Source organism: Rhincodon typus, chromosome 10 (genome assembly GCF_021869965.1).
Source record: "Rhincodon typus isolate 14 chromosome 10, sRhiTyp1.1, whole genome shotgun sequence".
NCBI lineage: Eukaryota > Metazoa > Chordata > Chondrichthyes > Orectolobiformes > Rhincodontidae > Rhincodon > Rhincodon typus.
The window spans coordinates 63,996,430-64,020,243 of record NC_063341.1 but is presented as its reverse complement, the minus strand read 5'-3'; the positions used below and the strand labels follow the sequence as shown (position 1 = coordinate 64,020,243).

General features: G+C 40.9%; 1 protein-coding gene across 1 annotated transcript in view; it reads right to left on the bottom strand.

Annotated features, from left to right (window-relative positions):
• The window catches only part of LOC109933190 (rho GTPase-activating protein 29-like), a 102,349-nt gene that overhangs the window by 4,418 nt on the left and 74,117 nt on the right, over positions 1 to 23,814 (bottom strand). The window contains exons 17-21 of the mRNA XM_020532151.2: positions 15,953 to 16,116; positions 8,522 to 8,710; positions 5,153 to 5,290; positions 4,824 to 5,056; positions 2,181 to 2,487 (exon numbers count right to left, since the gene is read on the bottom strand). Of these exons, the coding sequence (XP_020387740.2) occupies positions 2,181 to 2,487; positions 4,824 to 5,056; positions 5,153 to 5,290; positions 8,522 to 8,710; positions 15,953 to 16,116 (1,031 nt within the window). The remainder of the gene's footprint in view (positions 1 to 2,180; positions 2,488 to 4,823; positions 5,057 to 5,152; positions 5,291 to 8,521; positions 8,711 to 15,952; positions 16,117 to 23,814) is intronic.

Below are 23,814 nucleotides of genomic sequence, written 5' to 3'. Positions count from 1 at the left end.
TTTTGGTTTTTCTTAAGGTAGCAGGACAAGTAGATGAAATGTTTATGGTGGCATATGGGATAGTTACCTTTATTGGCCAAGTTTCAAAGCAGGGAAGTGCTGGAGCTGTATAAACATTGACCAGGCCACAGCTAGCGTACTGTGGCAGCTCCGGACTCCAAATCATATAGAGGGATGCGATTGCACTGGAGAGGGTGCAGAGGAAATTTGCCAGGATGTTGTCTGGGCTGTAGAGTTTTAGTTACGAAGAAAGTTTGGATAGACTGTAGTTTTCCTTGGAGCAGAGGAGACGGAGGTATTTGTGGGGTGGGGTGTGGTATGAGATTGAGATGTATATATTCAATGATTACGGCGCAGAGATTTAAAGGTAAGGGCAGAGGTTTAGAGGGACGTGAGGAAAAATGTTTTCACTCAGAGGGTGATAGGAATCTGGAACTCACTTCCTGTAAGGGTGGTAGAGGCAGCAACCCTCATACCATTTGATAAGTATCTTGTGACATGAGGCAATGAGCCAAGTGCTGGAAAATGGGATTGCAATAGTTAGGTGTTTGTGACCGGCAAAGATGCAATGGGACAAGGGACCCTTTTCTATGCTGTAGACCTCAATGAATATCTCAATTTCTTCTTAATTTTGTACAAATATTCAAGGTAAGAAACATTTGAAACATTTTCAGTCCATCAAATCTGCTACAACATTCAATGAGATCATGGTTGATCTGAATCATCAACTCCACTTTCCTGCCTTTTACTCGTAACCTTCAATTTCCTTACTGATTAAAAATCTGACTGTCCATTTAAGTCTTGAATATACTTAATGAACCAGTCTCTATAGCCCTCTGTGCTGAAGAATTCCGCAAGTTCACTACGCTCAGAGAAGAAATTCCTTCTCATCTGTCTTAAATGTGACCCCTTACTCTGAGATTATCACCGCCAGAGGAAATGAAGTAGAACAGGTAGGACAGCAATTTGGTGATACTGGAATAGTCTGCATGGATTTTACCAAGGCTTTTGGAAGGTGTCAAATGGTAGATCGATCATAAAATTAAGAGACCATGGGATCCCAGGGCCAAATGGATTCAAAATTGATTCAGTGGCATGAAGTAAAGAATATTTATCAACAGCTGCTCTTTGTGTGATTGGGAGATTGTAAAATTCCCCAAGGCTCAGTATTAGATCCCTTGTTTTTTGTGGTAATACAGAGCAATGATTTAGACTTATAGTAGGAGTGTGATTAAGAAGTATTAAGAAGTTTAAAGATCATACAAAAATTGGTTGTGTGTTTGATATTGGAGGAGAAAGCTGATAAGCAGCAAGAGATCAATGGACTAGTCAGGTAGGCTGAAATGTGGCCAATGGAATTCAGTCAGGAGACATGTGAAGTCACATATTTAGGAACCGTTAACAAAGCAAGAGAATACAAAATAAATGGTAGGATATTGAGCTATCTAAAGGAACAGAAGGATCTTGGAGCATATATGCATGGTTCCCTTAAGTTAGCAGGACAGGTACATAAAGTGGTCAAGGAGACAAACGAGATATTTTCTTTTATTGCCCAAGGCCTAGAGCATAAGAACAGGTAGGTTATGCTAGATCTATGTAAAGCACTAGTTAGGCCACAGCTAGCGTACTGTATACAGTTTGTTCACCATTAAGAAGGATGTGATTGCACGAGAGAGGTTTACAAGGATGTTGCCAAGAATGCAGAATTTTAACTGTAAAATCACATTGACTGTGCCTGTTTTCTTTAGAACAGAAAAGGCTCAAGAGAGATTTAAGTGAAGTGAAAAACCATGACAGGTCTAAATATAGTGGATAGGTAGGAGGCTGAAGAGCCTCTTCTGTGCTGTATAATTCTAGGAATCATTTCCTTCACTTAAAGATCAGTAACCATATAAGCGTTTCCAAACCAAAGTAACTACAGAAAGGTAGAAGGTGTTTGTGTGTCTGGAACTCACCTGCAGGGGCGTTAAAGACAGAAGCACTCAATGCATTTAAAAAAATGTTGGCTATGCACCTGGAATGCTGTAATCTATAGGGCTGTGCACTGAGAGTGGAAAGTGGGATTAGACTGTATGATTCTTTTGCTTTGGCTGATATGAACACAATAGGTCAAACGGCATCTTACGGCACAAATTTTCTACATTTCAATTTTAATAATTTTTCTGTTAACCAGAACATACCTCTTTGTCGGTTATTGGATAATCTTTGTTTTCGGTGAGACCTTCTTCCTGTGACAAAGACATAATCTTGTCTTTCTCATCAATTAATAAAGTTTCAGTTCCTGATGGCAATTGAGTCAATGAAGAAACAAATATCTTTTCGTAGTGGGTTATGAATAGCTCCACCATTTGAGCCTGATATGGATAATCAACAAGAGAAGATAATGATGCAGTGGCATCAGTTTGCCTTGGTCGTATAAGAGTAGGCCCAAAAATAATTCCCAGATTGCTCGCTGACATTTTATTTTCTTCTTCTTTCTCTGCCACCCTGTTGAGCAAAAATGCAAATGCACATTGTATACCATGTTAGAGGCCACTTATCCATTCTATGGTTAACAAACAAAACACATTACTTTTGTTAACTTAATTTACAAACTATCCCTAGTAAGCCACAGAATTGTCTTAGCTATTCTTGATTTTTTTTGTAACAGGTGGGAGATTGAGGATGATTTAAAAAGCAAACAAACAAACAAACAAAGAGTCAGCCAGCCAGCTTAATTTATTCATTTAGGAAATTTGGCCTTGAAGTGGCACTGGTGAGTTGGCTTCTTGAACCAGCACCATCCATTTGGTGTAGGTACACTCATGTTGTTTGGGAGATTAAGGATTTTGACCCAGTGGCACTGAAGGAATGTCACTGTATTTCCAAGTCAGAATGATGAGTGACTTGGAAGTGAAAATGCAGGTGGTCATGTTCCTATGCATCTGTTGCCTTTAACCTTCTAGGTGGTAGTGATTGTGGATTTGGAAAGTGTTGTCTAACAAGCCTTGGTGAATTTCTGCAGTGCAACTTGTGGATGGGCGCACATTGCTGCTGCTATGCAGCAGCGGAGGGAGTGAATGTTTGTAGATGTGGTGCTAACCCAATGGGCTGCTTTCCATGAGATGGTTAAACTTATAGGAAGTTGCTGCAGCTGCACTCACCCAGACAGTGGGACATATTTCATCACACTCCTGAATGACATTTTATAAATCATGGATAGGCTTCAGGGAGTCTGGTGACAAGTTACTTGCTGTAGGATTCCTAGCCTCTGACCTGCTCTTACAGCCATAGTTTTTACATGGCTGGCCCAGTTCAGTGTCTGGCCAACAGTAACTCCAGTTTGCTGACAATGGGGGATACAGCAATGGTGTGTCATTGAATGTCAAGGAGTTGATGGTCAGACTCTCTCTCTTGTTGGAGATGGTCACTTCTGACCTGATACACAAGTAACCTAATTCCTATAACTTCAAGATAAACCCACAGTTTTTTTCAATTAAATATTCTTTATTCACTGTATGCTGTGCCAACTAAGGAAGTATACAGAGGTTCTTTTTGGTTGAAGAAAATCTTATTCTTAGTGACTGTTATACTGTGTGTGCCTAAAGTTGGACAAAGAGGTTGTATTCAGCTTCAAGAATGCCCCTAAATTCAGCCTGAAAAATTACCTGCCTGACGAACTGTGGAAACAGTGGATGCAAACTACCAGCTGCTTGGCCACATTGTGTGGAAATGGCAGTCAGCTGTAGTTAAACATGCAACATTATGTTGACAATATTTGAAGATATTATGTAAAAATAAAGACTTTGGCTTGTATTTAAATAGTGAAAAGATTGCAGTTCCAACAAACATGAAGCAGAAGATAGAAATGAAGGCATAATAAATGCCATGTAGATGAAGCCCAGAATATCAAGAAAAACTAATTGGGAGCATTTTTAATTTCACATACCCAGTTGATTGAACACAACAGCTTCTAATGCAGCCTTGGCTGACAGAAAAATAATCAAGCAGGGTCTCCAGAGTCAAGTAGTTAAAAATCAAATCACTGAAGTAAACACTACATGACAATAGAATCTGAAATAGATTGAAGTTAGCAGTTCTGTTCAGATACTGCAGTATCATAGAATTGTTTGGGTGCAGAAGGAAGCCATTCAGCCAGTTCTCTGAGCATTTTAACTTTATGTCAATCTCCTGCCTTTTCCCAGTGACTCTGCACATTATATCTGGTTGCATCTTTAGGAAGAGGTCATCCGAAATCTTCGAAGAAGACCCTCCAAGCAAAAAAAAAATGGCAATGAAATTATCCCCCAGATCTGCAGTAATGAGATAATCACTAATTATGAATCAGTTGCACAACAACTGAAATATCCCATAAAACTGAAAAATATACAGTAGGTATTAGGGAATTCTTCCAAGATAACAAGTAATTAAGTGTTCAAGTGATTTTTGGAAGTAAAGCTGCATGGTAACACAATTGTGCATGAATGCTAAGCTCAGTGGAATTGAAAAATCAATATCTAGCTCCCTCATTTTAAACTTAACCTGCAATGTATTCACAGTTGGATAGATACATGTAGATTTAAGTCTCACGCTTATTTTCTGATTGGCACTATTTTTAGCAAGAGAGATCATCTCCATGCTCTGAGAGAAATCATAGCCTTGCTTACAGCTGATTACAGAGCTCAAAAGAAAAGTGGGATTTGATTATACACCTATCATTTAAAAGCATGATTTTAAGTCAGTTCATTGAATGAAAAATTGAAGAGGATGGGAAAAACAGTACTGTTCAAAAGGTCTCAGTTATTTCAGTTGTTAAATGCACAAATATATATATTCTTCCATACCTGCAAAGATGGTTCATGAGGTACTGCAAAGTGTTGTAGTTGGCTTGAGGCAACTGACAGAGTAGATCCTTGACCTTAAGAAGGATTTTCTTCATTCCTATGTTGGTTGACCCTTTTTTGTGTGCATTCAGAATGATTGGTTTTCCATCATTCTCATCACTAATATTATGGCTTTCCTTGGCCAAGCCAACAAATTCATTGTAAAGACGGAATGGTATCAAAGGCTCTGGGAGCTATTGGATAATAATAAGTGATTACATTCGGATTATAAAAGGATTCGTTTTTAAATGATTGCTTTGAAGAGAGTTTTGTATGGTACATGGGTTTACCTGGCGGAGGAACAGTTTTAGCACATTGCTGATATCATGAGCATACAAATCTGAAAGTTCCACTAAATCCTTTCCATTTTCAAAAGCTTGACACAACTTTTCAACTCGTGATTTTGCTCCATTCACTCGATAAATACCCTTGAACAGATAACAAACTTAAGTGAATTAACATTTTCATTAATTTCACATACATAGGAAGTGAAACTGAACTAGAATATGGGCACTACATTACTAATGCAAAATATTAGAAAATAATCTTAAGTAATACAGTCATACAGTACGGAAACAGACCCTTCAGTCCAACTCATCTGCACCGACCAAACATCCCAAATGTGGCCTAGTCCCATTTGGCTAAACGCTTCCTATTCATATATCCATCCAGGTGCAGCATGATGGCTCAGTGGTTAGCACTGTTGCTTCACAGTGCCAGGGACCCGGGTTTGATTCCAGCCACGGTCAACTATCTGTATGGAGTCTGCACATTCTCTCAGAGTTTGCTTGGGTTCCCTCCAGGTGCTCCAGTTTTTCCCCACAGTCCAAAGATGTGCAGGTTAGGCAGATTAGCCATGGGAAATGTATGGTTACAGGGATAGGTTGGGGGGGTGGGTCTGGGTGGGATGTTCTTTGGATGGTCGTTGTGAACTTGATGGATTGAAAGGCCTGCTTCCGCACTGTAGGGATATAAAGATAAAAGGCACAGCTAAATATTGTAATTGAACTTGCCTCCACCTCGGTCCAGACACGTACCACCTCTATGTGAAAAAGTTATGCCTCAGGTCCTTTTCAAATTTTTCCCCTCTCACCTTAAACCTTTGTCCTCTAGTTTTGGACTCCATCACCCTAGGAGAGAGACCTTGGCTATTCACCGTATTCATGCCCCTCATAATTTTATAAACCTCTATGAGGTCACCCCTCAGTCTTTGATGCTACAGCAAGAAACACCCCAGCCTATTCAGCCTCTCCCTATTGCTCAAACCCTCCTGTCCCAGCAACATCTTTGTAAATCTTTTCCTCACCCTATTAAGTTTAAAAACATCCTTCCTAAAGAAGGGCGACCAGAATTATATGCAGGATTCCAAAAACGTCCTCACCAATGTCCCATGTAGCCGCAACATGACAACTCAACTCCTATGCTCAATGTTATGACCAATGAAGGCAAGCATGCTGAATTCCTTCTTCACCATCCTGTCTACTTCAGACTCCACTTTCAAGGAACTTTGCACCTGCATCCCTTGGTCCCTCTGTTTGGCAACACTCCCCAGGACCCCACCAATAAGTATACAAGTCCTGGCCTGGTTTACATTATCAAAATGCAACACCTCACATTTATCTAAATTAAACTCAAACTGCTACTCCTCGGCCCATTGGATCAAGGTTCCCTTACACTTTGACATTCTATTACACCACCTACTTTGGTGTTACCTGCAAACCTTACTAACGATACCCCTATATTCACATCCAAATAACTTATATATAGGGGAAAATTAGATCATGGTTGTGATACTAAAGATTTAGGCAGGTTTACATATAAATTGGATAAGTACAACATTTTATTAAATAATATATACATTTTCAACAAGTAGTACTTCATCAGATACTACTGTTCATTAGTACAACAGACATCAGCATTATTACAATCCTGCTGTCTCACAGTACTTTTAGCAAACCAGATGTGAGCGATCAGCTCTGCCATGGAAATTTGTTAGTGTAATTCAATACAAAGGATTATTTGTAGATTAGAAAAGAGGTATCAAGAAAGCTGATCAGAGCAGTAAAAACATATTAGTTCATTAGTATGCGAAGAAGGGAACTCAACACATTTGACATAATACAATACTAAATGGAAAGAGCAATCACTCTGATAATTCATCAGCTGAACAGGTCTGTAAAGGATATAATATTACAACTCCTGAAAGAGAAATTTTGCCAAAGCTTGACATCTTTTTCGGCTATGTAAACTGTTGCAAGGGTTTATACTGTGATTTATTGTATTTGTCCTGATGAGTGGAACATGAAATGGTGCTGAATGGCTGGCAAGTCAACTCAGAATGATTGAGACATTGTCATGGAGAAAGTGAAAGGGGCTGTAGGTTCCCCACTCTTCCAGGTAATAAACAAAGGCACCAGGCTTAAATATATTTCTTTTACTTAGACAGAATGGTTGCCTGTTTGTGAATGTATGTCATTTCTAGCAATCTTAGTGAGCCACATTACAGACTTGACTGATCACCTGAAATTGTTTGGTGGTGTAGCTATTAGTGCATTCAGTACAATCATAGATCACATCTAACAGAGGATGATGTGTTTTTGGTTTTGCAAGTATTAGTTGGTTGAATAAGGTCTGTATTCTGCTCATTATTCAATCAGCTACTTGTTGGGATATTGCAGTCCATGTATCTGGTATCATTTCGGCAACTAAATTCATGGACAAAATTCCTCAATTGCTTAGGAGGTCAAAATCTGTACAGATTTATGGCTGCATTCTATTAATTGAAAATAACACTTTTATCACCAATGCATACAAGTAGCATGAAACTGCTTGCTTACCCAGTGGTTCACATTTGAGATAATTTGCCTTTCCAAGATAATTTGAAGTAGACCAGACACCTTTTCTTGTTGTGAAAGTGGCAGCCTTTGGCCCATTTACAAGTTTCCTTAATACACAGCAAATAATATGGATGAGGACAGCCATTGTCCTCCAGGATAACTTTGATGCGCTCTATTTCTGCAGACAGCTGGTAAGGTGAACAAATAACCAAGGCCCTATTTATAAGGTTTTTAATATGCCAATTCTTACAGCGCATGAAGCTGCGTGAATCCTAATCCATATTCTGACCTACCATGGCAGGCTTACATTGACAATAGGGGAAATGGATAATAAATGTGACCTTACTAGTGACACACATACCTGTGAATAAACTAATACAATATCGGAGAATTCTGACAGCAATCTTGAGATATAGTATATCCACGCAATGGGAAAACAATGTAAAGTGACAACAAATTAATATAACATGAGCAATTGATGCACTATGTGCAACAAACAGAAGTTATGCTGGTAATAGCTAAGTACATATAGTATTAAAAATGGTTAAGATTCTACACCATTATAAAAATGAATATTATTTTTAATAAAATGTAATTTATGATGTATAGTCAGTAGATACTGAAATAGCATACACTTTTAATGAACAGTAATTTTTAATGAAAACAATTAAACTAAAACATTTGACTGAATTTAAAAAAGGCTTTTATCAAAATAAAAATACAAACACTTTCAACTGCAATAATCTGCGCATCCAGAAGATACGCTACTGAACAAATACAACTGCACGCGCAGCACATATTTTTAGTAAATTATAAGCTTACCTTTACATTTAAAGCTCTGCTTTCAATCTCAGACGTACATTTTTTGATAATGAAGGGAATTCCATCAGAACTATTTTTTACAGTTTGATTGAAATCCACCCCGAACAAGTGCAGTCGTCCTTGAAGTTTCTTGTGGCCACACTGTATGGCCAGAGTCTCAAGGCATTTTTTGTGGCATGCCAAAGTACACTGTCAAATGAAATGAAATGCAATTATCAGCTCAGAATGTTAATATCAATTCAAGATTGATACAAAGACTTGAGCACATAGTAAACAAGAGACAGTGCAATCTGTGAACAATTGGCCAGATCAGCAAGTAATTTGTAAAAGGTATCTCCAAAACTACTTATGTTAGTATTTTCTGTGATATTTCGTGCAGGTACTGAATTATCTACCCTGCCACACAAGACCGGCCATGCCCCATTCAAAATCATGAGTCCATTGATTTGGGAACACTTTTCCAACCGTACTAATTTTCTTAGATTCACGGGCACTATTAAACAAAATATTCCTTGATATAAAGATACTTTTAAAACACGCACACTAGTCAGGTTTTTATTAGACAATCAATGAAAATAGTAAATAGATCATTTTTCCCCACTCATTTTCAGTGACTTTAAATCAGGTTACTTAAAGTTGGAGGAATGGGAATTAATTAAAACTGTGAAGGAAAAAAAGTTGACATTTTAGGTCCGGTGACCCTTCCTCAGATCGGAGTTCTGAGGAAGGGTCACTGGACCCGAAGCGTTAACTCTTTTTTTCCTTCACAGATGCTGCTAGACCTGCTGAGCTTCTCCAGCAACATTGTTTTTGTTCCTGATTTACAGCATCCACAGTTCTTTCGGTTTTGAATTAAAAATGCTTTTTTTTTGGTGGTAACCCCATTTTCCTCTGTATGATCCAATCTACACTGTTAATGGATTTGCTATAATTACAGTTGCAAGAAAGGGTTGTTAACCCTTCAACAATAGCTTTGTGTGTTTCTGGCCAGACTTGTTTTAAGTAAACTTTAATATATCATGACGAATACACATTTTGTTTTTCCATAACCGTCCTACAGTATTCCATTAAATGATAAGTAATTAGTACATCTTGTTTTCTCCACAAATTTCAAGATCAGATTTGAAATTTGTGATTTGTCATTAAGGAAAATAAACTTTCAACTATCCTGAAAACTCCAACTACTGATAACAAGCCCTATATTTATAGCCAAGAAGCCAATGGCCTCTTTCCTCTTCCCTAAATGCACTATGTTATCTTCATCTGGTGTCTGGAAATGTCTGGATGGCACTTCTTAATTTGCAAGCTCAACTCATATGACAAATTCATTTTAACTTACTGTACACTGACAAGGTTCAATGGGAAAATTGTTTACTAGTACTGGACAACGTGCTATACCATGTGAAGGAAATTTAGTGGAAACCTGAATTATTTTCTTGTCCTTACAATAAAACGCCTAGAAATCACCCAAAAATAATTGAAAATCAAAAGACAATAGGGAAGGACGAACTCAAAACAAACATCAACATGTCCCCAGGATTGGCTGATCTCCATCCTAGGGCCTTTAAAAACAAAGTGGTGGCATTGTTAATGAATGTATTAGTTAGAATATTCCAAAAATTCCTTTTGTTCTGTTGGGTCCCAATGGATTCGAAAATTGCAAATGGAATACAATTACTTAATATTGGAGGGAGGCAGAAAGTAGGAAAATAGACCAGTCAGCCCAATAAAGGGAAAGCGCAAGAATTCATTATCGAGGACGGTATAACAGATACTTTGAAAATCACGTGATCAGGCAGACCCACTGTGGCTTCGCAAAAGGGATATTATATATGGTAATCTATTTCAATTTCTGACAAAGTAATATTCATGGTGGATGAGGTAAACCAGTAAGTGAGCTGCACTTGAACTTCCAAAAGATATTTTTGTAAGGTGACAAATCAAAGCTTGCTTTACAAGAGAGAGCACAAGGTGTAGGGGGTAACATATTAGCTTGTAAAAAAGAGTTGGTTAGCTAACAAGAAACAGAAAATATGGATAAATGGGTGGGTCATTTTCAGACTGGCAAGCTGCAATTACTAGAGTGTCACAAGACCTCAACTAATTACAACCTTTATCAATCATCTGAAGGAGGGGACCAAATGCATGGCAGCTAAATTTGCCGATAACACCAGATAGGCAAGAATATAATACGTCATGAAGGGGTAGAGAGTCTGCAAACGAATATAGACAAGCTAATAAATCTGGAATTAAAAGTTGCTCTAAATGACATCTATGAAATAATTGTTGAATGTTATTAAAAGCAGCTCTGGCTCATTAATGTTATTTAGGGAAGGTAAATCTCACCTGTTTGGCCTACAGGCGACTCCAGATCACCAGCAATATGGGTGACTGTTAACTGCCCTTTGAAATAGCCTAGCAAGCCACTCAGTTTTATCTAAGCACTACAAAGTTTCATGAAAGGAAATAAATGATGACCTGACAACAGCGTGACATCACAATCCCCAGAGAACCACACATTACAGACAATGTCCTAAGAATCACCATTAACATCCTTGTCCCATATCCTGAGGATACACCCTGGGTCAATGAAGAGTGTAGGAAGGCATGCCATGACTTGTCCCATCAACTGATTAGACCCAGAAGAGATGGTGACACAGTGCTATCCGGTACGGAAGGAGTTGCCTTGGAAGTACTCAGCGTTGACTCTGGACCCCATGAACACTCATCACATCAGGTCAAACATGGGCAAGAAAATTTCCTGCTGATTACCACTCATTGTCCCTCCTTCAGTCAAATATTCAGCACAGCTCCATGACAAACACCACCTGTAGCTAGCTGGAGGGTGGCAAGGAGTCAAAATGTACTCTGGGTGGGGGACCTCAATGTCTATCATGAAGAGTAGCTCAGTAGCACCACTATTGACTGACCTGGCCTATAAAACACAATTGCTAGATTGGGCTTGTAAGGATCAATGTGGGAACCAACAAGAGGGAATAAACACACCTGACCTCATCCTCTTGAATCTATCTGTAGCAGATGCATCTATCCTTTTGTTCATTCATTTGTGGGATGTAGGCATTGCTGGGAAGTCAGCATTCATTGCCTGTCCTTTGTTGCCTTTGAGAAAATGGTGGTAGGCTGCCTTCTTGAACTGCTGCAATCTACCCGTTGTAGGTTATTCTGCAATGGCATTTGGAAGGGAATTCCAGGATTTTGACTCAGCAACAGTGAAGGAACAGTGATATATTTCTAAGGCTGGTGAGTGGCTTGGAGAGCAACTTGCAGGTGGTGGTGTTCCCATGTGCCTGCTGCCCTTGTCCTTCTAGATGGAAGTGGTCTTAGGTTTGGAAGGTGCTGTCTGAGGATCTTTGGCACAACTTCTGCAGATAGTACACTTTGCTACTACTGAGTGTCAGTGTTGGAGGGAGCGGATTTTTGTGGATATGGTGCCAATCAAGTGGGCAGCCGTGTCCAGAACAGTGTCAAGCCTCTTGAGTATTGTTGGAGGTGCACTCATCCAGGCAAGTGGCGAGTATTTCATCACACTCCTGACTTGTACCTTGTAGATGATGTGCGTGCTTGAGAAGCCAGGAGGGGAGTTACTCACCACAGTATTCCTAACATCTGACCTGTTCTTGTAGCCATGGTGTTTGTGGTGAGTCCAGTTGAGTTTTTGGTCAATGCTAACCCCCAGGATGTTGATAGTGGGGGTTTGGTAATGGTAACACCATTGACTGTCAAGAGGTGGTGGTTAGATTGTTTCAAATTGGTGACAGTCAAAACTTGGCATTTCTGTGGCACGAATGTTACTGGCCACTTGTTTGTCCAAGCCTGGATATTGGTGAGATCTTGTTGCAATTAAACATGTATTGCTTCAGTATCTGACGAATTGCGAATAGTGCTGAACATTGTGCAATTATCAGTGAACATCCCCACTTCTGACTTTTTGTTGGAAGGAAGGTCATTAATGAAGCAGCTAAAAATGGTTGGACCTAGGACACTACCCTGAGGAACTCCTGCAGAGATGTCTTGGAGCAGAGGTGACTGACCTCCAACAATCACAACCACCTTCCTATGTGATGACTCTAACCAATGAAGAGATTGCCTCCTGATATCCATTGCTTCCAGTTTTGCTAGGGTTCCTTGATGCCACACTCGGTCAAATGCAGCCTTGATGTCAAGGGCTGTCACGTCACCTCTGGAATTCAGCTCTTTTGTTCATGTTTAAACAAAGGCTGTAATGAGGACAGGAGCTGCCCTTGTGGAACCCAAACTGGGTGTCACTGAGCAGATGCTACTTAATAACACTGCTGATACCTTCAGTTTACTGATGATTGAGAGTAGACTAATGGGGCGGTAATTAGTTGGGTTGGATTCCTCCTGCTTTTTATGTACAGGACATAGCGGGACAATTTTTTACATTTCCATGACAGCACTGGTATGAAGGACCACTACACAGTTCTTGTGGATCTGAAGTCTTAGTTTCACAATGAGGATACCCTCCATGGTGTTGTTTGGCACCATCACGTTAAAATAGATAGACTTTGAACAGATCTGGCAACTAAAGATTGGGCCCAACCATTTTCAATCATGCCCAACTGCTTTTTGCAGCTCAATTTAGTGACCACCTTGCAAGTATCTTGGTTTACATGACTATGCCACGGAATATAAAGATGATGCTCCGACAGTACATTAGTGACTCCCACTCCAGCTCCAGCTCATGATAAAAAGTAAGAAGTAGGCTGTTTGCTGATGATTGTGCAACGTTGAGCATCATTTGCAACAACTCTGATACTACAACTGAAACAGTCAATGTCTAAATGCAGAAAGACATGGACAAGGTTTGGGTTGGGCCAATAAATGCGAAGAAATATTCACATATACAAGTACCAGGTAATGGCCATCTCCAAGAAGAGAGTATTGAACTATCTCCCTTTGGTCGCTCACAATGAGTGTCAGATTACGTGCTTTTAAGAACTGCAGTAATCCTTCAACAATTTTTGGTTTTTAAACATTTCTTTTTCTATTTCAGTCCAAAATTTGAAACAGAACAATAAAAAGCCACTATCTTTATGATGTTAATGCGACAATTGAAAATAAATTATTCATGGGATGAAGTGTCACTGGCAAAGCTGGCAATTTTTTGTTAATCTCAAAACACCCTCAGGAATGGTGGTAGCGAGCCACATTCTTAACTGCCATAGTCCACGTGGTGTCACTACAGAGTGCTGTATGGAATGTAGTTCCAGAATTTAGAAGCAGCGACATTGAAAGGAATGATATAGCTCCACATCAGAGTAGCATGTGGCTTGGAGGGAAACTTTCAGATAATGGTCTTCCCGGACATCTAACTGTGTCTCTTGTTCTAGTGGTAGAAGTCACAGGTATAGATGGTGCAGTTTAATAAGGCTTGGTGAATTACTGCAGAGCACGGTGCATATTGTACAACCTATTGCCATTGTATGTCAGAGACAGAAGAAGTGAATGTTGAAGATAGTGGAGGCATTGCTGATTATGAAGACTATTTTGCCTTGATGGTTATGGTCTTCTTCAATGTTCTTGGAGCCACACTAATCCAGGCAAATGCCCATCACATGTGACTTGTGCCTGGTAGACAGATGAGATTTGTGGAGCCAGAGATCAAGTTATTCACTGCAGAATTCCCAGCCTCAAGTGATGGAAATGCCATTGGATATTAAAAGGAGGTGGCACTTGTGTGACCTAAATATAACTTGCCACTTAAGAAACCAAGCCTGAATGTTGTCAAGTCGTGCTGAATGTGAGCCCAGACTGCTTCCGTTATGAGGAGTTGCAAATAGTACTAAACCAGTGAGCATATTTGTTTATTAGCTAATGACAGTCTAATAATAGATTGATTAAACAGCTAAAGATGGCCAAGCCTAGGGCACTGTTCTAAGAAAACCCTTTAGCTATGGCTTAGAGCTCAGATAATTGGCTTCCAACAATATGCACTTTTCTTTCTGCTGAGTACGACTCTAACTGTTAAAGATTTCCTGGAATCCCATTGACTTTAAATTTTCTAAGGACTCTTGATGCTGCTGTCCTGTGCTAAATGCTATCTTAGTACCACTCTCACCTCACATTTGGAATTCAGCTCTTTCGTCCATGTTTTGATCACAACTGTAACGTGGAGTTGAGTGACGTGTAGTTACGGGACATCATTTTGCCACTAGTCACGTTGCAGACAAGCATCTGGATCTGGACCTCGACCTCACGAAAGCACTCACTTTCTTGATGTTAAGGTGTAGAGGCACAGGGGGTCACTTCCATGGTTTCAATTTGTTGCCAGGGCCCCTGGTGGTCTTGTGTTGCTTGGGTCTACTTAGCAATTTTCCACATTTTAGGGCAGATTCCAGTCTTGTAGCTTCAGTTGAAAAACTGGAACGGAGTTTCTTTATCATAAATCTTCAGCACTACAACTGAGATGTGTTCAGGGCTCATTTTCTTTAATGTAGCTAGTTCCTACAGCTATTGCTCATTATTATGTAAAGTGAAGAGGAGGCAATGGCGTAGTGGTATTATCGTTAGACTGTAAATCCAGAGACCTGGGTAATATTCTGGGGACCCGAGTTCAAATCTCACCATGGTAGATGGTGGAATTTGAATTAAATAAAAATATCTGGCATTAAGAATCTAATGATGACTGTGAATCCATTGTCAATTGTCAGGAAAAACTCACCTGGTTCACTAATGTCCTTTAGGGAAGGAAACTGCCACACTTACCTGGTCTGGCCTACATATAACTTCAGACCCACAGTAATGTGGTTGACTCTGAACTGTCCTCTGGGCAATTAGAGGTGGGCATTAAATGCTGCCTAGCCAGTGACTTGCTCATCCCATTAATGAATAAAAAGAAAAGAACTGAATTGGCTGGAGAGAGGCATCAGTGATGTTGGGGCCTCGGGAGGAGGGGAAAAAGAATTCTGCCCGAGAGTAGTTTATGTCAATGGAGCTTTATTTTCCTTCTAGTTGTTTTATTAACTATTACAATTCTCAACTAGATGCCAAAGGGCCCAGTGGTTGTACAATCACACACTGCTTTCATATTTATGCAGTCCTTGGTATCTTCAATAGGTTGTTGCATATATTAACATTTCCATTTTTTATCTACTTTCTCAAATCAAAAGAACACTCAGAGTCTCAGGTTCTCCATTTAACAAGTAGTAAGGCAAAAGCTTACATTTTAAATAGCTCATTTTCTAAAATGCAAAACCAAGAATAAGAACCCTACTTGTAAGATAATTTTTTTAAAGCTCTACACATGAATTATTACAGATACACTAAAACATTTATGCCAATTTTCACAAGAATAGTTCTTTCCTTCATCCAGCATAAATATAAACCTCCTTTGTCAATTTAGCATGTCAAAGTGGAAAATAGCTCCCACTTTGGTAAAAGATCATGTACCTCTTCACATTCAGCTCCGTGAAACACAACAAGGCTGTCACATTCTCTACATTTTGATGGGGCTCGCAACTTTCGTAGCTTGTGGGTTTGTGCTGCCTTTGACATAAGAGTATTGCGGAAAGGACCTGGAGAACTTGTCATCTCTGCCACAATCTCATTTAAACCTATGTCAGAAGGAAAAGAGCAGGGCACAAATTAGTTTATAACAATCTTTCAATATTCGTAATTTGTGATATACAATTCAAGTTTCTAAGGTTGCACACAGTTTTAGATCATCTTTGCACTCAAATGATGAGGGGACCTCAGTATTGAGCTTTGAACCTCACTAATATGAAGGCTGTGTGATGAGAAAACCGAGTCAGATTAGCTGTGGCTGGCATAGCAGCTACCCTGAAAGCCAGGGTGCAGCATGGAAAATAGGACATCAAAGCCTCAAGGAAGGAAGAGATGAGGCATCAGACAGATAGATTACAGTAGTCCTTCGATGGGATAGCAGGAGTTTAATTTTCTTTTGATATGAGGCAAGAAAAACTATCATTCAAGCTCAACATTCACAACATTCCTGTCAGACAGCATCCCATTATCTTGTTTGAGGTTAGCAAATGATGAGCGAGCGCTGGGGCATTTGAAAATCATATATGCATTCTGCATGACCAATGATGGATCTAATGTTTATACTCCTTGGCACAAGTGTGTGTGTCTTAATGCAAGTATCTGGTCAGAGCAGTTTTTGAAAAATTCATCTACTGGATGTGAGCATTGCTGGCTAAGCCAGCATTTGCTGGCCATCCATAATTGCCCGTGGTGGTGAGCTGCTTTCTTGAATGATTGCATTCCTTGGAGTGCAAGAACAGCCCTAGGGTTGAAAGAAAGGCTAGAAGCAAATTAAAAAGTAGTAAGAAAAGGTGAGGGAACAAAAAGAGGGCTGTTGGGAAATGAGTTCCAGGATTTTGAACTAGGGACATCGAAGGAGCAGTGACATACTTCCAAGCCAGGATAACATGAGGCTTGAAAGGAAACTTGTACACGGTGGACATCATGGATTTGGAAGTTACTGCACTGCATCTTATAGATGGTACATGTTACTGCTATTGTACATTAGTAGTGAAGAGAATGAATGTCATGGAAAGCGGTGAATTCCAGGTGTGAGTGGAGAATGACAGCCCTTGATATCAAGGCAGTGTGTGATCGATCATGGCATCAATGAGTCATAGCAATCATAGGAATCAGGAGAAAAAATCTCCACTGGCTGCAGTCAAACTTAGCATAAAGGAAGATAGTTGGCAGTCAGTCAACTCAGATTCGAGGCATCCCTGCAGGAGTTCCTCAGGGTAGAATACAAGGCAGATTACTACCATTTTCTCAAGAGTAATTAGGGGCCACCATTTATTGTTGGCCAGCCAGCAATGCCCACAATCCATGAATGAATATTTTCATAAAGTGGAAGGTGGTGGATGGAGTGCCAATCAAATGGGCTTTGTCAGGAATGGTGACCACTTCTTAAGTGGCACCCATCCAGATAGATGAAAGAGTATTCCATCACACTCCTGACTTGCCTTGTAGATGTCAAAAAAATACTGGAGGGCAGGAGAGGAGTTATTCACCACAGCTTCCTAGCCTCTGATTTGGGTTTGTAGTGATAGCATTTAAGTCAGTTTCTGGTCAATGATAATCTCAAGATGTTAATAGTGGGGGAATTCAACCACAGTAACACCATTCAACCTCAAATAAATAGAGATTGTACGAACACATTTGTCACCTCAGTCAAAGTCTAAGATGCTGTACCAGGTCTTATTGTATATGAATATGAGCTGCTTCAGTGTAGGAGGAGTCAGGTGGTGCTGAACAATGTCTAATTATCAGCAAACATCCCCACTTTTTACATTACAATGGAGGGAGGGTCAATGATGCAAGCAGCTGAAGATAGTGCAGCCGAGGACACTCCCGCAATAATATCTTGGAATCAAGAGGACTGACCTCCAACAATCACAATTCTCTTCCTCTGTGCAAGGTACAACTCTGACCAATGGAAGGTTCTCCTTAGATTCACAGGAACTCCTGCTCTTACGCTTCTTGATGCCATGTCTGACAAAGGCAGCCTTGATGACCAGAGCACTCACACTCCCCTCATCTCTAAAGATCAACTCTTGTCCATGTTTGGACCAAGGCTGTAATGAGGTCTGGAGTTGAGTGGCAATGAACAGGTTATTGCTGCATAATTATCACTGGATAGTACAAAAGATAGCGTTTCCCCCCAACACTCCACTTCACTTTGCTAATCAAAAGTAGACTAATAAAGGCGGAAACTGACCAGAGTGGACTGGTCCTGCTTTCTGTGGAGTTTTCCACAAGGTCATGTAGATGCCAGTGTTATAGTTGTACTAGAATAGTTTGATTGTGGTGTGTTAGTTCTGGAGCACTTGACTTCATGCCATTTCTAGAATGGTATCAGTCCAAATAGCCTTTGCAGTATCCAGAGCCTTCAGTCATTTCTTGATACCGCATGAAGTGAATTGAACTTGCTAAAGATCGTTGTCCATGATGTTGGAGCCCTCAGGTTGGGACCAAGATAGTCATCCACTTGGCACTCCTGGCTGAAGATGGATGAGATTGCATCAGCTTCATTTTTTTCCACTGATGAGCTGGGCTCCCATCATTGAAGGTGGGGATATTTGTGAAGTCTCTCCCTCTTATTAGTTGTACAATTAGTTGGGTTACCACTATACATGTCTGGCTGGGTCAGGGCTGCAGAGCTTAGATTTGATCCATTGTTATGTGATCTATTCAATTATACTTTGGTTGTTTGGCAGACATACATATTTCATGTCCACTATATTGGGCTCAGGAAGCTGAGAAATAGGAACTGGACAGCTGAATTTCTGGACCAACATAGCAAGCAAACCACCTGTTGCGTTTTTTGTGCTAACAGTTCGAGAGGTGGGAGTTGGCAGGAAAATAATACAGAACCAGAGAGCCTGCGTGTCATTTTATACAATCTGCTGAGACAAATGTAAATAGTCTGTTTTGCTAATCTGAAAGACGTGGTAGAATGTACTTTGAACTCAATTTTCAGTATATATGTTTCCAATACATTTCAAACAGAGAGGCATAACTGAAAAAATGTACAGTTTAGAAAATAAACATTGGTATAAAGCAGAATCTCATAACATCTACTTTTTGATTAAAATGCAAGAATCCAGCATGTAAATATGGTAACTTGAAAATGAAATTAAAAATTTAATTACGTTATTGCTGATCACATTCTTCAATTCATCTGAAAAGAAAATGTACAATATGCTTGTAAATGAAAGATTGCTGCCAACCTAATGACATGGAAAATTGCCAGAAAATTTAAGAAAATCTGAATACACAAAATCAGACCAGATAAGCGTACATGGATCTCTCCTAAAGGATTACTTTGAAATCAGTTTTTTTTTTAAAACTGTAGTGGTACAATATGCATTAAAAACAAGGAATCTTATAGCACAAGGAGACCACTTTACACATTGTGCCGCTGTTTAGACTTTGAATCTGTCCAAATTAATTCCATGCCCAACCTTTTCATCATAATTCTGCAAATTAATCCTCTTCAAGTGAATTTCCACTTGCCTTTGCAAATTACTACAAAATCCGATTCCACAATAATTTCAGATAGTGGTTTCCAGATCATAACAACACTGTGTGAAGAAATCTCACTTCCAATGTAGAGATAACAAGGTGTAGAGCTGGATGAACACAGCAGGCCAAGCAGCATCAGAGGAGCAGAAAAGCTGACGTTTCGGGTCTAGACCCTTCTTCAGAAATGGGGGAGGGGAAGGGGGTTCTGAAATAAATAGGGAGAGAGGGGGAGGCAGAGAGAAGATGGATAAAGGAGAAGATAGGTGGAGAGGAGACAGACAGGTCAAAGAGGTGGGAATGGAGCCAGTAAAGGTGAGTGTAGGTGGGGAGTTAGGGAGGGGATAGGTCAGTCCAGGGAGGATGGACAGGTCAAGGAGGTGGGATGAGGCTGGTAGGTAGGAGATGGGGGTGGGACTTGAGGCAGGAGGAGTGGATAGGTGGGAGGAAGGACAGGTTAGGGAGGCGGGAACGAACTGGGCTGGTTTTAGAATGTGGTTGGGGGCTGGGAGATTTTGAAGCTTGTGAAGTCCACATTGATACCATTGGGCTGCAGAGTTCCCAAGCGAAATAGGAGGTGCTGTTCTTGCAACCTTCGGGTGGCATCGTTGTAGCACTGCAGGAGGCCCAGGATGGACATGCTGTCCAAGGAGTGGGAGGGGGAGTTGAAATGGTTTACGACTGGGAGGTGCAGTCGTTTGTCACGAACCGAGCGTAGGTGTTCCACAAAGCGGTCCCCAAGCCTCCGCTTGGTTTCCCTGATGTAGAGGAGGCTGCATCGGGAACAGCAGATACAGTATACCACATTAACAGATGTGCAGGTCAACATCTGTTTGATGTGGCAGGTCTTCTTGGAGCCTGGGATGGGGGTGAGAGGGGAGGTATAGGGGCAGGTGTAGCATTTCCTGCGGTTGCAGGGAAAAGTGCCGGGGGTGGTACGGCTGGTGGGGAGTGTGGAGCGGACAAGGGAGTCACAGAGAGAGTGGTCCCTCTGGAAAGCAGATAAGGGAGGGGAGGGAAAAATGTCTTTGGTAGTGGGGTCAGATTGCAGATGGCAGAAGTGCCGGAGGATGATGCGTTGGATCCAGAGGTTGGTGGGGTGGTACGTGAGGACGGGGGGGGATTCTGTTTTTGTTGTTATTGCGGGGAGGAGGTGTGAGGGATGAGTTGCGGGAAATGCGAGAGACATGGTAGAGGGTGTTTTTGACCACTGTGGAGGGGAAGTTGCGGTCCTTGAAAAACGAAGACATCTGGGATGTTCGGGAGTGGAATGCCTCATCTTGGGAGCAGATGCGGTGGAGGCGGAGGAATTGGGAATAGGGATGGCATTTTTGCAGGAAGGTGGGTGAGAGGAGGTGTATTCTAGGTAGCTGTGGGAGTTGGTAGGCTTGAAATGGATATCGGTTTCCAGGTGGTTGCCAGAGATGGAAACAGAGAGGTCCAGGGAGGAGAGAGGTATCAGAGATGGTCCAGGATGAACTTGAGGTTGGGGTGGAAGGTGTTGGTGAAGTGGATGAACTGTTCGAGCTCCTTGTGGGAGCACGAGGCGGCGCCGATACAGTCATCGATGTAACGGAGGAAGAAGTGGGGGATGGGGCCAGTGTAGCTTTGGAAGAGGGATTGTTCCACATATCCTACAAAGAGGCAGGCATAGCTTGGGCCCATGCGAGTACTCATGGCCACCCCCTTTGTAGGAAGTGGGAGGAATTGAAGGAGAAGTTGTTCAGGGTGAGGACGAGTTCGGCTAAGCGGATGAGGGTGTCAGTGGAGGGGGACTGGTCGGGCCTGCGGGACAGGAAGAAGCGGAGGGCCTTTAGGCCATCTGCATGGGGAATGCAAGTGTATAGGGACTGGACATCCATGGTAAAGATGAGGTGTTGGGGACCAGGGAATCGGAAGTTGTGGAGAAGGAGGTGGAGGGCGTGGGTGGTGTCACGGACATAGGTGGGGAGTTCCTGGACCAAGGGGGAGAAAATGGAGTCGAGATAATTGGAGATAAGTTAGGTGGGCGGAGACAATGGGTCAACCAGGGCAGTCAGGTTTGTGGATTTTGGGAAGGAGATAGAAACGGGCGGTGTGGGGTTGGGGAACGATGAGGTTGGTCCTACTATCTCACTTCCAATGTAGGCCCTTTGGAATGATTTAAAATCTATAACCTCTCATTACTGACCTATTTGTCAGAAGAAATAGCTTGTTCTATTTACTGTAACAAACCTCTAATTTGGACAATTCTATTAGATCTTCTTGTCAGATTTGATGCTTCAAAGGAAAAGCCAGCTGCTCCAAAAGCAGAATGCTAGGGTTCCAAAGAAAAGTCACCATTGGACTCAAAAAAAGTTAGTACTTTTTCTCTCTCCAGACATACTACCAGACCTGCTGAGTTTCTCCATTACTTTGTTGCAATCCCAGTTTCTTAAATCACTCCAAGTAAAATCAACTCCTTAATCCCTGGTAACATCCTGGTAAACCTCTTTGTATGCTGTCCATTGAAAATATTTCGACAAAACATGGTCCACATAGTTCTCCACAATATTCCAGGTGATAGGAGCATGTAAAATAGCATGTGAGTGGTGAAACCAGATTATTAAGGAAGTTAGGGGAAGGAGAGAAAGAGGTGCTCCTTTGCTTTTGCTTTTCACAACCTTCAGCCTCCAGAAATTGATTCTTACTCTGCTAGAAGAAGCTATTTGGTGAGTATTTGGTATGTCACTAATGTTTATTCTATTCCTAAGGTTCACATGCAGTTGGACAATAGCACCTGGTAGTAAAAGTTAAAAACTATCAAAACGTAAGTAAACATAATGGAATTAAACAGTTGAGTTGTTAAATTAGAACACTTTAAGAATAGCAGGACAGATGCTGTAACACAGTTGCAGCATGACAGTGCTCCTAGATACTTGTGTGATCCAAAGGGCTCTTGCAGTGCAGTGGTAGTGTCCCCACCTCTCAGCCAAGAGACCTAGTTTCAAGTCGCACTCGCTTCAGAGGTGCGTAATAACATTTTTTGAACAGGTTGATTTTAAAAAAATGTCTACACCATTGTGATCCAGACCAAACATGTTCACACTAAATGTTTGAAGTTTGTGCAGCTTTAGCTCAAAGCTATGAATTGGAGATTGAACTGTAGACAATGTGATGTACAAGGAAGGTGGTGTGTTACTTGCATTCTTTGTATCAGGACACAATCACACCTCTTAGGATTGGTCAATGCTCAGGGACATAAGGACATGACTCCAATTAAGGCAGATAAAGGAATACAGGGGCATCAGCTTTTACAACTGTCCAAGAAATGAGGACCTTTCAACCTTAGGAAATATAATAAACATTAGATGTAAGAGTGGGGGCTGAAGGTCAGATCAGCTAGCTGACTATGTCCCAAGGAGACATTGAAGTGGAGATGGTAAGGAGAGAGATGGCAAGTTAGAAGCCTAATTATATTTCTGCAGAAAAGAGAGTATGTCCAGTCAATTGTGTTGCCTGCCAGATGTCAGAATTCAGGACATCTGCTCAGAGTGAGAAAGGAACTTGCAGTGGAAGTGGAAGGATCTAATTGCCATGGTCCATATATGTACCAACAGCATAGGCATGAAAAGGAGGTGGTTTTGCATCATCAGTATGAGGAATGAGGACCCAAATTAAGAATTAAGAAGCTAAACCTCAAAAAAGTAATAATTTCTGTATTACCATGTGAATAAGTGCAATTCAGGTTCACACTGGCATAGTGCAAATCAGAGTAAAGAGATGAATGTCTATAGAAGCTCCTGAAGATCAGAGGACAGGACAAAATATCAGACATTGTTCACTTGAGCTAATATACCAAGCATCCTCAGCATATGGAGATAGTCACAACAGAGTTGGACTGGTCATTTAGCTGGAATGGATGACACTCTCTTAGCAAAGCATATCTTCTGCAGAGAGCCTGTGTGCACTCTCACACCAGTCAAACAAAGTCTATAAGTTCACTCTGAAGGCTTTATTATAAATTTTGATATCAATTACTTCTGTGGGAGAAGCTTCCTAGGGTCACTGCACCAGGCATAACCACATGAAAAGAAAAATCCTTGAAAGCAAGCATCGCAAAAGTGAAGAAAAAATGGAGAGAGAGAAAATCCTGATCTAGTAATTCAATTACCTACAGTAGCCTGTCCGATTTGCAGCAGAGGTTTCAGAATGCAGATCAATCTTAGCAATCACCTTTGCTCCCTCTGAAACTGTATTAAACGGTCCAGAAGAAGAAACTGTCAACT